At 36.3% G+C, this 17,769-nt stretch overlaps 1 protein-coding gene across 4 annotated transcripts in view; it reads left to right on the top strand.

Moving 5' to 3' along the window:
- The window catches only part of Sec15 (exocyst complex component Sec15), a 41,845-nt gene that overhangs the window by 7,458 nt on the left and 16,618 nt on the right, over positions 1-17,769 (top strand). For 2 of the 4 annotated variants that reach the window (XM_089241595.1, XM_089241597.1), the window contains exons 2-10: positions 9,405-9,570; positions 9,722-9,906; positions 10,430-10,634; positions 12,479-12,697; positions 12,833-12,916; positions 13,747-13,793; positions 15,279-15,399; positions 15,783-15,854; positions 17,278-17,481. In XM_089241595.1, coding sequence (XP_089097721.1) covers positions 9,405-9,570; positions 9,722-9,906; positions 10,430-10,634; positions 12,479-12,697; positions 12,833-12,916; positions 13,747-13,793; positions 15,279-15,399; positions 15,783-15,854; positions 17,278-17,481 — 1,303 coding nt within the window. Of the gene's footprint in view, positions 1-1,677; positions 1,924-6,232; positions 6,371-9,404; positions 9,571-9,721; positions 9,907-10,429; positions 10,635-12,478; positions 12,698-12,832; positions 12,917-13,746; positions 13,794-15,278; positions 15,400-15,782; positions 15,855-17,277; positions 17,482-17,769 lie in introns of those variants that run through there. The other 2 variants (XM_089241596.1, XM_089241598.1) reach the window with 2 other exon arrangements.

Here is a 17,769-nt window from a genome sequence, read left to right as displayed (position 1 = left end):
AAACTAAGGATGGGATTTTACTTTAAAAGGTTTATGAAAGTTATTTTATAAAACTTGGAAAAAGCAACCAATAAATTTATCGGTTGCATTCGAGCAAACGCAACCGATCAGCTTATTATTGGTTGCATTTTTAAAAGAATTATTATAAAATTTTTACAGTGTAATAACGGCCTTAAGCCCGGATTACAATATAAAATTTTATAAAAGATATTTTATAAAAGTTGAAAAATTCAACCAATAGGTGCATCGATTGCATTCAATCAAATGCAACCGGTGATCTTATTGGTTGTAATCCCAGCCTAAGGCTGGTATTACGCTATGAAACTTTGATTAAAAATTCTTTTATAAAACTTGAAAAATGTAACCAATCAACATATCTGTTACATTCGAGCGAACTTAATTGATCCGTCTATTGGTTGCATTTTTCAAGTTTTATAAACGAACTTTTATCAAACTTTTGTAGTTTAATCCCGGTTTGAGACAGAATTGTGATGTGAATATTTCTAAGCACAGGCATTTTGAAAGTCTCTACCCCTTCCTTTTTTTCTACTTGCAAATTCTTTGATATCTCCTGAATTTTTTTTTTTGGAACATCGAATGTTTTTCGAACATTGGATTTTTTTGGAATTTTTCTTTCATATTTTTCCGAAAAGACAGAATTTTTTTTCTTTTCAAAATCTTTTGAAAATATTTTAAGACATTTTCTCCCATCGATTATTTGTGAGGATCGGAATGAAGGCATCTTTATACCCATATTCTATGGGGTTCTAGATTAAACCACCGACGAATGCCTCTAGGCTGCCTATGACACTCTGAATCAGGGGTGAAGGAGAAAAATAATTACAAAAATTGCGAAAAAATAGTTTTTATGCACGAATTTCGAACTAAAAGATGCGGGCGAAACATCCGCATCTTTAGTGCTCGTGCGAAAGAGTATGCAGACCCGCGTCCACATCCGCTCCGTGTGAAAGGGGTCTAAAGCCGGGTTTTCCTAGGAACATAGGCGGAGATAGACTTAGAAGTCTGGGGGGGGGCAAGGTCATTATTGCTGGTGGGGGTGGGGTACGATGATGATGTCAATACACATATATACATTAGATAAGTCGACTCCACCTTTGACGCTGGGGGGACATTGCCCCCTCCCGTATCTCCGCCCATGCCTAGGAATAGGTTTGTTGCGCAGCGTGAATCGAATTAGACTATTTCGCACAGACAGAAACGTGTTACATAATCACGCTACGCGTTTGTGTTTTCCTAGCGAGGCGCATCAGATCAGGGAGGCTATATAAAGTATATGGCTTTGGCATCAGCTACTCTGTCATCTGCATGCTCCTGTTTGAAGGGAAGGGAAATAAAACACACAAGAGTGAAGAGAATATCGGTAAAACCGCGGCGCACGATGCATTTGACTCCTCCAGAAGCAGTCGGCCAATCACGCCCGACGTAAAGCGCTGTCATCAGGCTTATTGCGCTCTGTAGGAAAACAGTCATGCTGCTTTTCTTATTGGTGAGTGGACGGCGTGTCACGCTGGGCGATTCACGTTGCACGTGGCATAGAAAACCAAAGCGCTTGCAGAAAATCGGCTCCTAGGAAAAGACGGCTTTAATTAACCAGCTTTGGAGCCCAAGCGATAAGACGCCTATTCCAGCGCACTATTTCCCAGAAGCTCTCGCTAGTGGTAACCGAATCCTCGATCCCGCGGGAATTATGGGAATGTCTTCACGAGGAAGTGACGTCACCGAATAAAAATTGTTTACGCCACTCCCACATGTGCTTTAAATGTTAACAACATCAATAATGTCAACTTGAAATATGGCGGAAAGGGACGTCGCGAGCTGTCCAAAGCCCACGAATTCGGACCACGAGCTGCTGCTCTACGAGATTGAGACGTCGGACATCAGCAGCTTCGGTTTAGTGCTCAGGTATTATCCTAATACATATTGGCTCGCTTTCCCCCCCCCCCACCTACCCCCCATCTTGTGGAAGCCGGTGCTCCGATTCATGTTTACTTTAGATTAGCATGTTAACATGATTTTCAAATGTGTTTTGACCATTTTTTAAATCACTGTGGTGGTGCTGAAATGGTAAATGTGCATTGCAATTGTAATGTGATGCATGCACCATCAGTGTTGATGATATTTGAGAATTTACATTTAACATGAGGTCATTGCATCCACCCTAACTAATATCAGTGGCGTATTTACAGGTACGCTTAGCGGCCCTAAGTTTGGAGGGGGGGGGGGCGGCGGCAAATGATTGGCCAAAAAAATTTGTAGAATGCGAGTAGAGGGTGGTTAAAACTTCATATAGCTCTCACCATGAAAACACCTCTGCCCAGAGAGCTAGAGACTAGGTCAATGAGTGACCCAGAGAGTTTGCAAGCATTTGAAAGAATAACAGAGTGTGTGTAAAGATCTGAGTAAGCACATTATGAGCGAGCGAAAGAGGGACCTAGTATGCACGTACATGTTAATGGCCGAAAGATTGATCTAGAGCAGTGATTCTGAACCTTTGGAAGCCCGCAGCCCAGTTGATTTCTTTTATGTGAGTGGAAGGCCCGGTCATATGCACGCTTAATAGGGGTATAAATGGGTAGAAATTAATCGGTGAACTATACACGGTTCAATTTGATTAGTGTCAGGGCCTAGTGGTTGGGAAACACTGATCTAGAGATCTCTGGCGTACTCTTAAAGGAGTGGCAAAGTAGGCTATGGCACACAGGACAGCAAATTCAAGGGATGAGTGGCACGATTATTAGACTAGAATGAGAGAAGGATGACAAAATTTGTGTAGCCCATAGGTGCTAAAATTGCAAACCCTACTCTGTTTTGAGAGCGAGGTACTAGTTCAGTGAGCGACCAAAAGAGCACCCTGGAGAATATGCAAGCAGGTGAGTGACTTAAAAAATGTACAAGCATATGAGGAAAAAAAACAGTATGCAAGTGTACGAATGATTGAAATTGTGACCAAGAGAGCATGACACCAGGTCAATGATCGATCGAGCACCAAAAAAGGTGTGCAAGCAGGGCTGCAACTGGGAGGGGGAAGCAGACTGGTCTGGTGTCTCAGGCGTTGTGCTGCAGCCGGAATTCCCCTTTGAACCACTCCTTCAATGTAACATATGACTGCTGAAATTTGAGCTTGTTCTAGCTCACCAAGTATCTCGTTGTGGCCCTGTGTGCCGGCATGCGAGAAGGACCAATCGAGTAACTTAGAGACAGAATTAACAAAGGCAAAGATGCAAAGGGCGTTTATGCGGGCTATAGCCCCATGTAGCAAATTTGAGGAATGAGTGGTATAAGTAGAAATACGGGGGGGGGGGCAGTGTCAAAGGTAAAGCTGACTGATCAATTTGTTGATCGTATTTGTATATATATGAATTGACATCATCGTGCCCCCAGATTTTCAAGTCCATCTTCGCCTATGCTGAGTGAGCAAGAAGATAAGACTAGAATTGGACAAGGGCAGCAAAACTTGGGTTGCCCACAGGCAGTAAAACCAAGCACCTTCTCATAGGCGAAGATAGACTCTGAAGTCTGGGGGGGGGGCACGATGATGATGATGCCAATTCATATATGCATGTATACATTAGATCAGTCAACTTCACCTTTGATGCTGGGGGACAATGCTCCCACCCCCTGTATCTCCGCCCATGCACCTTCTTGGGCCAGCCTTGCTAACACCATAGAAATGCATAGGAGGCTCATTTATCTCTATAAATGCATGTTTGAGCACCCTCTACATGCACAATCCTGGAAATTCATAGGATAAGCTTGTATAGCACAATATATATTGTGTGTTGTTATTGATGTTTTGGATGGTTTATTTATTTATTTACAATAACCCCAGAAGGCATGAAATGCACTTATACTGGAAGAAAAAAAAAAAAAAAAGTCAGTACGGGAAGCACTTCGCATACGGAGTCAGGTCGAAATCCCCAATAGTGGAAGCGAATCTTGCGTAGGAGGAACATACAAGTTCTGATGGAAGACTGTTCCATATTCTTGCCACACGGCATCTATATCCGTGGAAAAAGCAATCCCTTCTAGCCGTTGGTATTCTTATTTGGAAGCGATGCCTACGTAGGTTAACACGCCTGTCTATCATCTCAAAGAAAGGCTCTCTCGATGGTAGATAAACAATTTGGTGGACTAGTTTGTAGCACATCTTCAGATCTGCAGCGATTCTACGCCATTCCAGTGAGTGTAAACCCAGAAATTGAAGTCTCTGGCAATAAGATAGACCGCTCATGCCAGATATTCATTTAGTAAACGACCTCTGTGGCTTTTCAAGGAGCTGTATGTCCTTGATTTTGTAAGGGCTCCATACTTGCTAACAGAACTCCAGAGTCGGGCGAACATACACACAGAAAGCATATGACAACGTATGCGCATCACACTTATGGTATGCCGTACGTAACATATATGAAATTCTATTAGCTTTGCAGACTATGCCATGATAATGATCAGTGAAATCCAGAATGCGGCTCATTGCAATACCTAAATCCACGCATGTATCCAATTGTTGTAACGTTTCATTACCTAGTTGGTAATATTCGGGATCGGTGCGTCTACCTAAATAACTCTATAACTCTTATAACTCTAATAAATTTTTCTGTCGTTTCTGATCATTTTTAGTGTACACCCAATTGTCTCATCATGTGGGGGGGGGGAGTGAGTATACCACATACAGATTCAGGAGGATCTGATTCTCTCAACCTTTTTGACACTTTTCTGGAACAAATTTTTATGGAGGAGCTCTCTAGTTTTTTTTCGCCCTCATTTACAAGCCATTCAAGTATTACATCCATTGGCGCATGCAGGGGGGGGGGGTTCTAATCCCTCCCTCCCCAAGCCTAGATTATAGTGCTATTTTGCAGGAAAAAACGTAAACCCCCTCTTGAGAAGAAAAAGAAATTGAACCCCCCCCCCCTGAGAAAATTGTGTATACGCCTGTTTTTTTACATCAGCATATTTTTAACCATTTTTGACTCCTTCCCCCATCAGCAAAATTTTGTCAGCTCTGCCCCTACCTCCTAACTATATTGGGATCAGAGACGTACGCCTATGCTGGGAGGCATGGGGGGAAGAGCTTGTGCATGGATGCATGTGAATGACCAGATGAGTCACCTAGAAAACAAAGGACCAGGTCACTCAGCAATCAAAAAGACCTAGATTCCCCCTGACGCGATCAGTTTTTTTTTATGCGAAAGATATTTTAAAATAATTAAAATATCGGAAGCAATCCACCCTCTTACATTGCAATCCACCAATATAGCACTTTCCCCTGCATTGCAATCCACCCTCTTAGCCTTATATATATACTGAATCTATGGCGCGTGGACCAAATGTGGCCCTCAGGGTTATCTGAGATGTAGCCTGTCTCCTCCAACCTAAATTTGTAAAAAATAACCAAGCGGCACATTTACAGATCGCTAAAGTGACGCGTAACACAACTCCAGAGCATCTGAGCAACCTGTCGCACATTTTCAGATCACTCAACTAGGCCTATGGTGCATTCACACATCACTTTAGTGACTCGCAACACAGTTCCAGAAAACTTAAGCTGTCCGTGGCACATTTAGTGACTCAATATCCCTTGAGTGACGTGTGGTACAGTTTTTTAGAGCAGATTAGATATTTTTCAAATTGATTTATGGATACGAGAAATGCCCCAAAATGAAACTGCAATGTTTCATTTTGGGGCACAGAGGTATGCTGCGAAATTTGCTCAGCGACTGGCTATAATGAGCACCAGTGGCATTTGGAGGTTAAACAAACACTGAGTGAATGAAGTTAACGAATTTGCTGGGGGAAGAAGGGGAGGTATAGAAAAACAAAACTTGCTTAGCTCAGAAGAAAATCAGCTTGCACCTCCTTTTTTTCCCGATTCTTCAAGTTCTGTGTTAAGATATGTATACACAGATATCAGATTAGAAAAAAAAGTAATAGAATTTGCAATGCATAACAAACTCTATTGTTTTTTTTTTTTGCATCTTGTGTATTTTCTATTGATTTTCATACTCCATTTTTCTCTCTTTGAAGAAAACTTTCTTTTTTGATTTGTTAGTATCAAATTTCCAAAGTAGTTTCCATCATCTTATCAATAACAGTAATAGAGGAAAAGAAAAAAGGAGTGGGTGGTGGTGTTTATTGATAACCAGAGTTTAGTTTCCTGGTGGTGCCAGTCAAAGAGATTAAACTACTTCCTCATTGGTGTTTTGATATTAATGACAGCCTTCCCTTGCTCTGTTATATCATATGTGTGCGTGTGGGAAAGAATAAAAAGCATGGCTGCATGTGCTAATTTGGACAGTGATAACGATAATTTTATCGACTGTGAAATTGATCCATTTTTAGGTGAAATTATGTAAGATTTATATTAGTTTGTTTGCAGTATATATTGCTAATTCTAAGAAAAGTGATCGGTTCTTTGAGGGTTCTATATTAATTGGCTGTAAATAGCTTCCTGCAATAATTGAATACAAATACAAGGCCACAACAGGCAAAATGTCCAATGAGGTGGCTGATATTTCATTTTCATAAACTGCAAAATGCCTGTACCTTTCCAGTAGTTTTAGGTATCACCCACCTCATTTATACAAATACAACGCCACAACAGGCAAAATGCCCAACGAGGTGGCTGTGAAAAAGATGCCCATAAAAATATGGATGTCATATATTTCAAAAATACAGCAACCCAATGAAAAATGCAATTAATAAAAATTATAAACAATATATATACATGATAGAATATTATAGAATTCCCATAAAGAATACTTATGGTTGTCTTATTCTAAGTATGGATAGCTTCTCGATTTACCCCAACATGTTTATCGTATTTCTTTTTGAACGTGTCAATTGTGTTACAATTTACTACCTCCGGGAGTATTTCTGTAGTATATAAATAAGTTATCTGGTAACAATATTTTTCCTACCTGTCGATTTTCCCTGTCCACCAAAAATGTACATTCTATCACCAACGGCAGATGTCGTATGAAAATCTGTACTTTCAGGCGGTGTTCCACTTGGATTTCTATTAGATAGAATCACTCAGAACCAGCCTTCCTTAAATGCCTTTTTCTAAATCAGGTTTTAGAAAAAGATCTTGATATCCTTTGCTTGATACCAGGAGCATCTTAATTTGTGGGCCATGCCCTAGGGTTAAATGGGGATCTTTTGCGAATTCTGAATTCCTATTGATTTTAAAATAATTGCTTCCATTGATTTTATTACTATTGTTGTTTACTGTGTGCAGACAGTTTTGTGTAGGTATTTTTTCATGATTTCTGTGCATTCTGTAATAGGATTTTTGCGATAATTTTTGACTTGTTATTGAATAATTAATTAGATTAACATCGAATTCTCCTTGATTATTTGACTCATGTATTCGAGTCAGATTCCCTGATATAACAAACTCTGATTCCCTGATATAACAAACTCTGATTCAACAAATTACTTGATTTAACCAATTTTTTAGAAGTTCCAGTGTGTATATATATATATTTGTATCATCTCAACCCTATACAATTTTCCTTGGTTTAATGAAAATTCTGTTTTATCCGATTTGTTAAACCGATGCTGCACTGTACTATATGCATGAAAACTTTGTAAAAGCGTGACCTGTGGCATAAATGTATCAATCTTGGTGACAATGTTGATAACTTTTTGATTGTGAAATCTGTTAAAATCTGGTGTTGGTTCACCTTTTGGTGCCAAAAAAAAATTTTTTTCATGCCAATTCCGAAAAAGTTGAGGTTTCATTTAATTAAGTTTGAGGTATGAGATTAATCAATTCAAATGATTCATTTATTCAATCAGTTACATATTTATTATAATCACAATAAGTCATAAGCAAATACAGGCTCCTCGAAAGTGGAGGGGGATGAATGTCAACCTCTGCCCTCCCACATATGCCAATGATACAATTTTTTTACTGCGGGAGGATGTGTGTGATTGCGGTCATATTCAATCTCCTCCCTATCCATCTATGCGATTGACTACAGTTTTTCCCAAAAAGTCTAAATCACCCACGGGGGGGGGGGGGGGGAATAGAAGCTATGGATATAAAATAAAGGATTCTATGGGTTGACTTGAGTTGGGGGGGGGGGTTATGAGGAAAAAAAACTACTGAAGACGAGGGCGATGGAACAAAAAGTTTGGGAATTCTGCAAGAGACGATAGAGGATACAAAGTTAATGTTTCAAGACACTAAATTATTGGAACAAGATTATGCTACTTATGAAAGTGTATCAGATGCTGCATTTTAATCCTAGTAGCATCAGTAAGCAAGGAATCGATCACCTCCTCGTTCTGAACAAAAAGCCAATCTATAATGTTTTTTTTTATGTTCTTAGTCCTGAAAAGGAAGAAAACCTTCACTGTGAAATTTGTGTTCTTTTATGGTTACCATCGAGGCAACTTTTCCTTACTTTGAACCAAACATTCTTCATGAACCCCTCCCCTCCGAAATAGTAAAAAAGAAACCCCTTATATAACAGTCCAGACCATGACCGGATATAGTCTTCATGTAGATGGAAATTTTTAGACATATATTGTGTATTAAGTTTATAAGGTCGTATTGCACTATAAAAGTTCTTTGATAAAGACCTTTTATGAAATAATATTGACAAAGAAATGTGACAGAGTAATGGTCAACTGTGATGAAAAACAATGATGACTATGATAAATACAAAACTCAAAATAAATTTGATTAAAGTTATATAAAACGTATTTATCAAAGAACTTTTAGAAGGCAATACTGGCCTTAGAGACTTCTTTTGAGAAGTTATTGGCTACTTAAACTTCTGCTTTAAATTGTCAATCCTTTGGAAAAAGTTCCCCATCTTTCAAATTTTACAACATAAAGCTTTGATATCTGCCACATGACATCAAAATTTTCAATGTGATTAGATTGTTCTGGATATTGTTTCTCGCAAGCACTCAAAATGACAAAGTACAAAGCAATTTCACGGACAACACATATTCTCAAGTAGTGACACATGTACACATATTCGCAAGCAGCGATTTCAATTAAAGCACTCTAAAGACAGAGCAACCTACAAATATTAAACCATCTTCCAACTAAAATTTGATAAACTGCTCATAGTTTCATGGAGGCGGAGCCTCCACTATATAGGTGAACAAAACCTTCGACCTTTAGAATAGTCTTTGATTCTCTCACGCTGTTGCCAGACTTGCCAAGTTCGTTGTCAATTTGGCAAGATTTACTGAGTGATACATTAATGGTTATTTACAGGTGAAAAATGACATAATACACAATAAATATAATGGCTATTTACATAATTTTCCTAACAAGAAGATACGTAAAATTTTTCTCTGTGATGATTATTGTTGTGCTTTGCTGTGGAAAGTAATATCATCCTCTTTTGATTTCATCATAGAGCGATTTACGATGGAAATGAGCATGAGCAGTTTATGGAAAAACTGGATGCCAGGATTAAAAGCCATGACAGAGACATCGAACGTATGTGTAACTTCCATTACCAGGGATTCATTGATTCCATCCGGGAGCTGCTTCAGGTCAGAACGAAAGCCCAGAAGCTTAAGGTGGGAACTTTGTTTCTCTCTGTAGAATCTTTCATTGATCAGATGTATATTTTCAGTATCAGGTATAATTCCTGTATGATATTTCAAATTAATTTTAATGGTAATTAAATAAAACTGAAGGCTTCTTTTTCTTCTCCTGCTCATCTTTCAGGGTGAAGTGGTCGAAACAAACGAGGAGTTGAAGCAGAGTGCTCAGAAAGTTTCACAAAAGGCAGAGGAGCTTGTGAAGCATAGGAAAATTCTTTGCAATATATCATGTGCTATAAACAGCCTGACTCTGTGCCAACCTGTTTTAGAAATGTATTCAAAGTTGCTGCAGCAGATGCAGGAGAAAAGGTAAGCGTCTTTTTTTTTTTTAAACATTTATTATTAACTGGATATCCAGCTGCATTCAGTTGTTGTGCTGTTTTGTTCATTGTTGTCATCAAGGATAATGTGAAAAAAAAAGTCTTTTCTGTGTCCTCTGTACCTAGAAAACATTTCCATCACTTGTGTAGTTTGAACCTAATTGTAAGAAAGACATCAGAAAACGTTCATGAAGAGCATGTATGATAATAAGTTGTCGCAATCCATCCATATTTTAATTCTTGAAGAGATGGAAAAGTGCATTTTTTGTGAGAATTTTGTTGTTGTGGTGCGCTTTATAATTTTCAACTCGCTATAAACAAATGTTTTTTGTATCTCTAACATTAGCTTTTGACAGTCACCTGCAAATCACTCATTATAGTGAGATTTTTGTTATACACGTTATATGAGACGTTTGAAAAAGAGCATTCAAATAGCATAGTGAGTGAAAATAAATTTTCCTAGAAAAAACTGAAACTTAATTAAGCATCAATCATAACCATTTTTTTTACAGGTATTATCAAGCGCTTGGAACTCTAGAGCAGCTAGAACATACCTACTTACCACAAGTGAACAAGTATAAGTTTGCCGAGGTGTTGCAGAATACCGTATTTGCCCACAGACAGAAAATCAAAGAGGCATCGATGTCTGACCTAAAAGACTTCTTGGAAGATGTCAGGAGGATATCGCCAAAAATCGGCGAGAGAGCCATGAAACATGTAAGTTTCAAAAAGACTTGCTGATGAATTCAGAATACAGTCCAACACCCATACTTGGGACAGTGGCATAACTTGGGACGATTTGGGGCTTTCTGTTTCAATATGTTGGTAGCCCTGACTTTAGCCCTGCCTGTTGTTGCAGATTATGCTTGAACCAAGTCATCACATTTGCTTGTTGTTGTGTTAGCATTTCATGATTAGTTTCAGTTGAGAAAAGTTTTTCATGTGTTTTCCTGAAAACCTGGAAGTTTTTTTTTTTAATGAACTCATAATTTGAATAATGAACAGTAATTTGCATCACAGTTACATTTATACTTGGGGGAGGGGGTAATGTTAGGTATGGTCTCTCTTATAGAATGTGGGTTCAATCTTTTTTATTGCCATTATTGTCAAGTACAGCCCTGCTTGAGTAGAAAAAAAAGCATGCTTGTCTGAACTTGGGATGGACACTGTCCTGTGTTGTCAGAAGTTGAAAAATGCATTGCCATTCTTATGTTTTCATGTAATACATTTAGTATAATCCAATTCCTTGTTATAAACAACCTTTTTTTTTGTTTTCATTTCCTGATGTTCATCACATTGACGAAGAATGAGATAAAAAGAATCGTGAAATGTCTTAACATTTGCTCAGATCGCTACACCTTTGTCCTCTAGCTTTTCAAACATTTCAATGTTCTTTTTTTTTTGTTCTTTTCTTTCTTTGTTCTGTTCTTGTCATCCAAAGTTGCTACACACATGAACATTTCTCAAGTTTGTTTAGTCCAAGTTATTTTTGGTTTTTCAAGTTTTCTACTTACCAGTTTCATTTGTTCCTTTTTTTGGAGGTGTGCTGTGATGTGACATTTTCTTACCATTGTGACATTGTGACTTGTCACGAAATGCGTGGTGGTTGCATTTTAAATATCAAAATTAGAGACAATAAGTAGGATTTGAATAATTGAGCTGATGTCGTAAAAGGGCAAAATATTTAAGATGCTGATAAATATAATGGGAAAAATGAATAACTTCAATTAGTGTGAGGACAAATGCTTTAAAATTTTTTTAAAGTGCATGGAGTTAAGTTGTAGACCATTTGAAGTAGCAGTAAAGAACAACTGTATCATCAGCAAACGTGATTATCTTGAACAGGAGACAACAAACACACAAAAGCTATACTATCCCAAGTTTGGGTGCCTGTGCCTAACTTGGGACAAACACCATTTTATTTTTCAAGTGCTAAATGTACACAAAATGTTCAAATTACCAGTATAAAAAGCCTAGATACAATTCAGAATGTGGGGTTTTTATAAAATTTAATTTTAACGTTTTATCGAGGGGTTGATTTTCTGTGAAAAGTTCAAAATTGTCTCGAATATGGGCCCTTGACTGTAATGTACTTAAATTTCTGGAAGAAAGGCCATATTAGCATAAGTGCAATACCTGCAAATAAACATTGCCTAATTAATCTCCTCAGAAATTTTGCATTGCATGTCAGTAAGTGCTGCATTTGCTATTTCAAGATAAAATTGAAACTACTCAGTGTTGGTGGAGGATATTTATTTCTCAAGTTGTGAAAGTTCTTGTTCATTTTACCTGAAAGTTGTGAGGTGAAAGATATATACCTCCCCTCCTATAATTAGTAGAGGGAACATTCTAATCTGGTATCATCATATATAATTTATTGTTAAGAGTTTCAGTGAACATGCAATCTTCAAGTAGCATGAAAACAAAAGATTGTGTGCATAACAAAAGAATTCATAAATGATTCAATAAATGCAACATCCAAAAATGTTGTACTTCAGTTATTTTGAAAGGTCTGGATGGAAATTTATTATTACATTTCACTCTTTCTTGATTTCATTCAGGCATCATTGAAATACAACTTGGATACAGGATTCAAAAAGAAGAAGAAAAAGCGCAAAGCGCCACCTCCCCCAAATCCATTCACTGGTGAGATTGAGCCTATCGTTATGGACGAAGATGATGACGACATGTATAATCCCTCCGATGTTGAGGAATTGAGTGCACAGGACCTTATTGATTTCTCCCCTGTATATAGATGCCTACATATCTACACTGTATTGGTAAGTGTATAGACCTAATCAATGGTGCTCTGTCTCTCTCATGTAATTCATTGACAATGACTTCATTTTACAAAATAAGAAGAGAGAAAACGAGGATGAAATAGATATTCAATTTTACTTTGTTTTATCGTTCAGGGATCAAAGGAAACATTCGAAGAATACTACAGGAACCAGAGGAAACAACAAGCAAAATTAGCTCTGCAGCCACCTACTAACATGGTATGCAGTAATAAATTGCTATTGTTAAACTTCTATCATATCACTTAACTCTCTGTTTAAGTGGTTTTAAAATGTTATTGTAGTGGCCATGGTGGAAATCACTAAATCTTTTGGAAATTTTCACCTATTTTCAAGAAGGATTTTTTCCCCGAGTGCATGAGCTGATAAATGCTTCTCTCCCCCCCCCCCCACACACACACACACAAAATATCCCTGGAGTTTGATATGAAAGTTATTTTTTTACACTATAATTAACTGCAATACTTTTTCCATTAAAAGTACAATATAAATTTACTATGGAGAGGGGCCTGTGAAAAATTCTAGGGGGGGGGGGGAATCCAACCAAAGATCCTGGACTAGGGAACAAGACCCTTAAAGCTGAAATTATTTGCACTTGTAGGGCAAAGCACATGCTTGGGGAAAAACAAAAAAGAGACATTTTAGAAAGAACCTTGACAAATTCCAGCACCTCTGATTACATGGAACCTCAAATTTTTGAGACCTGAATTATCAGGAAATTTACATGCTTTCTCTTGAAAATTTCAATCAGATCTCAATTTTGTGAGGCCCCTCCACTTTTGAGGCTGGGTTGGCGCATGTATTAAGATGGCACTGCCTTGAATGAAGGATTAATTATTATTCTCATACTGATGATGGAAATGAGATGTATTACTGTTTTCAGTAGTTCATGATTTGATTCTTTTTTATTTAGAAAAATTTAGTAAGTATTTTGAAATCATACCTTCTATTATGTTACAAGAATCCATTTTATTATGTCGAATTTCATTGCATAAAATATTGAAAGACTTTTGTTTTTACTGTTATTTTAGAATGAGACAATTGATGGATACACACAGTATTTCAATGGAATCGTTGGGTAATTAATTTTCTCAGTTACTATATTGAATATAAAAGTTTTAAGAATATTTTCGTTTTATTGAAATTAGAGTTTCTTGTAAAATTAAGTGCAGTTTAACCTCATTGTGGCACCAATTCTGCTGAACACTAGAAATTTTCTGTGGGGGAAATCTTCCATTTATAGAGACAAGGATTACAACAGCCTTGACAAAAATTTGATATAATGCCAAGCTTGTTATAGCACCATTATTCTGCCCAATACATGGTGGTGCTAAATCAGGGTTTGAGTTTGTTCCAATAAATCTTTGTTGCAGTTATTTTCAGGAATATCAATTACATTGTGCTGTAATGTACAGTACCCACAACTTTTAACCGAACGATGGGGACATCTTGGGTTATAAAAGTTGTAGAATGAAGCAGTTTTCACCAAAAATTATGGTTTGTGATTTTCTACCCGAGTATGTGCTCTTGATGAGGGGTCATCTACATATTTATTATTGTTCAAACTTCGAAATATTCAATGTAAACCCTTATTTTTTTCCATCTTATCTGATTTTCATCTTATCGCATTGCATTTACCCTAAAAATTAAATGTCATCGCTGTAAGTATAAAAATGAGAGAGATATGAGTAAAAATGTTTTTGGGGACGCTCTCAACATTGAGAAACTGAATTTGAAGGTTGATTGCAGTGGGGAAAAAATACACTAAACAAGTTTTGAACGATAAATGCTCCATATGCTACGCGAGTGTTTGGATTTTTTTTTTGTGCTGTTAAAAAATAAATAGTTTTTATTTTATGGAGGTGAAAAACAAACTTTTTTTACATTACTCTTTATTTTAGTGACTTTATATCCATGATTGAACGAATATTTATACCATAATTATTCCAAACGATGTATTGCAAAGCAATTGTTTGTGACGACAATTTCATCAATTTAGAAAAAAATATAAGAATTTTCCGTCAAACATTGCACTATTTTATATTATAATTTTATTTCATTTTGAATTCCTCAATTTTTAATAATGCTAAAAAAATACGAATGAAACGAAATGCCGTGGTTTTAGCAGATGGTTGGCACTTTGGTTTTTACAATAAATAGAATCCAAGATATCGCCATCATTCGGATAAAAGTTGTGGGTACTGTACATCAATTCTGATGATACTGTAACAAAAAAAGCCAAAAAGTATAGTAAATGAGATAAATAGGTGATTATATATATGCATAATCACTGAATTTATCACATTTACCATAGCATATTTATTTTTTGGAACACAAATAGTTGAAACATTAGCTCCTCATTATACCCCACTTATGAATGCTGACATGAAAACATTGTTTGTACCACATTTTCATTTTATCAAGGTTTTCTTTATCTGCAGATATGTGTGTGATACGAGAGTTGCTATGTATGCATATTAGAAATAGGTTTTGACCTGAATATCAATTTCTATTTTTCACTAATTTGCTAGTTATGTATAGTGAAAATTTCTTTATTTCACAGGTTTTTCGTTGTTGAAGACCATATTCTTAACACATCTAGTGAGCTTGTAAATAAAACTTATTTGGATGAAGTATGGTGTAATGCCTTGTCAAAAATTGTTGCTTCTTTGCGGAATCCGTCTGTACGTTGAAAATTACTTGTTACCAGTTACTGTATTTTGAATGATTTTTTTCCTTTGTTTTTTTTAAATTCAACTCTGTAAAAAAAAGTTTTAGAATCAATCTCAACTCTGAATTGAACAAATGTTATGAAATAGAAATGAATATTTACAGTTTGTTACAGGCAGCCTATTCCAGTGATTTGGGGGGGGGGGGAATGAGAAGATTAATTTTACTTGGTAATTTTCTAATACAAAAGAAATTCATATTCTGGAAGTTTTATTTTTTATGTAATTTTTTAAATTGATTTCTCTCTGTATATTTCAAAGAATGTGCTTATCTCGCTTTGTGGCTTTTTCCTCTAACCATTAATGAATTTCATTTTTTTGATAATTTTTATTTTCAGGATTGTTCTACCGATGCTTCTCTAATATTAGAACTCAAATGGCTCATCATGCTCTTTAGTTACACTCTCAAGGTTTGTTCCTGTTATTAATTCTAAGTGATTTCAAACTTTTTACCAGGTTTTTCCAGTTTATTTTTTTAAAAAAATTTCTATTGTATTGTTAGAATAATTAATGAAAAACTCAAAAAATAATATATATATTCATGAGTGCAGCTCAAGAGTTTAAGCACTAAAAGTGGTCGAAATAGGCAGGCAAAAAGGCACTAAAAATGCCTAAAATAAGTGCTACAAAAAAGCATTTATAATTTATGGAAGGAAGAAAATGCAACTAAAAAATGATGGTATTAAGGGTCTGAAAGGTAGCTGAAAAATTGGTTGTGCTTGATCTATCTTACTGTTTTAATTATAGTTTATAATACAAATACAACGCCACAACAGGCAAAATGCCCAATGAGGTGGCTGAGAAAAAGATGCCCAGAAAAATATAAATGTCATATATTTCAAAAATACAGCAACCCAATTAAAATGCAATTAACAAAAATTATAAACAATATATACACATGATAAAATGTTATACAATGCCCATAAAGAATACTTATGGTTGTCTTATTCTAAGTATGAATAGCGTCTCAATTTACCCCAACATGTTTATCATATTTCTTTTTAAACGTGTTACAATTTACTACCTCCAGGGGTAAGCTATTCCATTTATTAACAACCCTATTAGAGAAAATAACTGTATCCAAGTTAAATTGATTTCAAATCCAAAATAAAATGGTAGTGGACCATCAGGATTAGATCAACTTTAGAACCACCAATGTCAGACACGGAGCCCATAGAGAAAATTATCTGTGGGGCTCCTATCCAGTTGCAAATAATTCTCATTTATTTGTTGTATTATTTGAAATAATCATTATTTCTATAGTTGAAACATATTTACTTAGTTCTTTTGTTGTAAAAAAATTTAATTTTTTTTTATATTACCACACATGCTGTGTGGTACATCTGTCCACAACATCTGTACTTCAAACATCTGTCCCCATGTGGTCGTATCTGTCCCACCCCCCGATGTATGTAAAATAAATAGCCATACTTTCTTGTAGTGCATTTATGGTGAAAAAAAATCAGAGCAACATGGGGGGCCCCAGAGCCCCGTCTGCTATCCCGCTTTGTGTGAGCCATGATGTCAACTGATGATCTCTTGGGACAGTCATCTATACCTACACAATGCAGTCCAATGTCTAAGCGAGATGTGCTATGTGAAGCATAAACTTGGAACTATGTTAAAATAGGCATTTATGGCAGGAAAAGTTAAAAAACATAATTTTTACAAAAAAAGGTTTGAAAATACTTGAAAAAAAAAAAAAACATTTATGGCATATGGCATTTTTTGGCCTGAACAGGAAGTTCAGGCCAAATGCCATATGTTATTAGTGAAATATTAACCAGCATTATCTCATCTACCATTAATTTTTTTCATTATTTTGTGTCTTAGATGTATGGTTATGCAGTGAATCAGCTCTTTGACTTGCTGTTGGAGATCAGGGACCAGTACACAGAAATACTTATGAAGGAGTGGGTTCAAGTGTTCCGTAAAATATTTGACAGTGATAACTATCATCCGATGGAAGTTTCAACGCAAGAAGCTTATGATAGCATTGTAAATACGTTTCCTTATCATGACGATGAGCTTCTACAGGTGAGTTAGGAAATTTCGCTTGAAAAGTTTATTTAAGAAAGAAAGCTTATATATTCATTTTATGACTACTACTACTGCTTAATTGTACATGCACCTTGTAAACATTCCTTTGATGAATCTCTAACGATTTGATGCATACTGGACCATGTTACATATGTATATATAGGTGGGCAAAAAGTCCTTAGAAACTTCAAAAATTCATAAAAACTGGGAAAAATAACCGAAATAAAAAACGGTTTGCAGGGTTAGCATCGCTAGGTCACTGGAACTTTTATGACAGGAAAAAAA

The sequence above is a fragment of the Pholcus phalangioides genome, unplaced genomic scaffold (assembly GCF_987345545.1).
Source record: "Pholcus phalangioides strain wild (caught in Gottingen) unplaced genomic scaffold, Ppha-v1.0 ptg000014l_1, whole genome shotgun sequence".
NCBI lineage: Eukaryota > Metazoa > Arthropoda > Arachnida > Araneae > Pholcidae > Pholcus > Pholcus phalangioides.
This window is presented reverse-complemented; position numbering and strand designations above follow the sequence as displayed.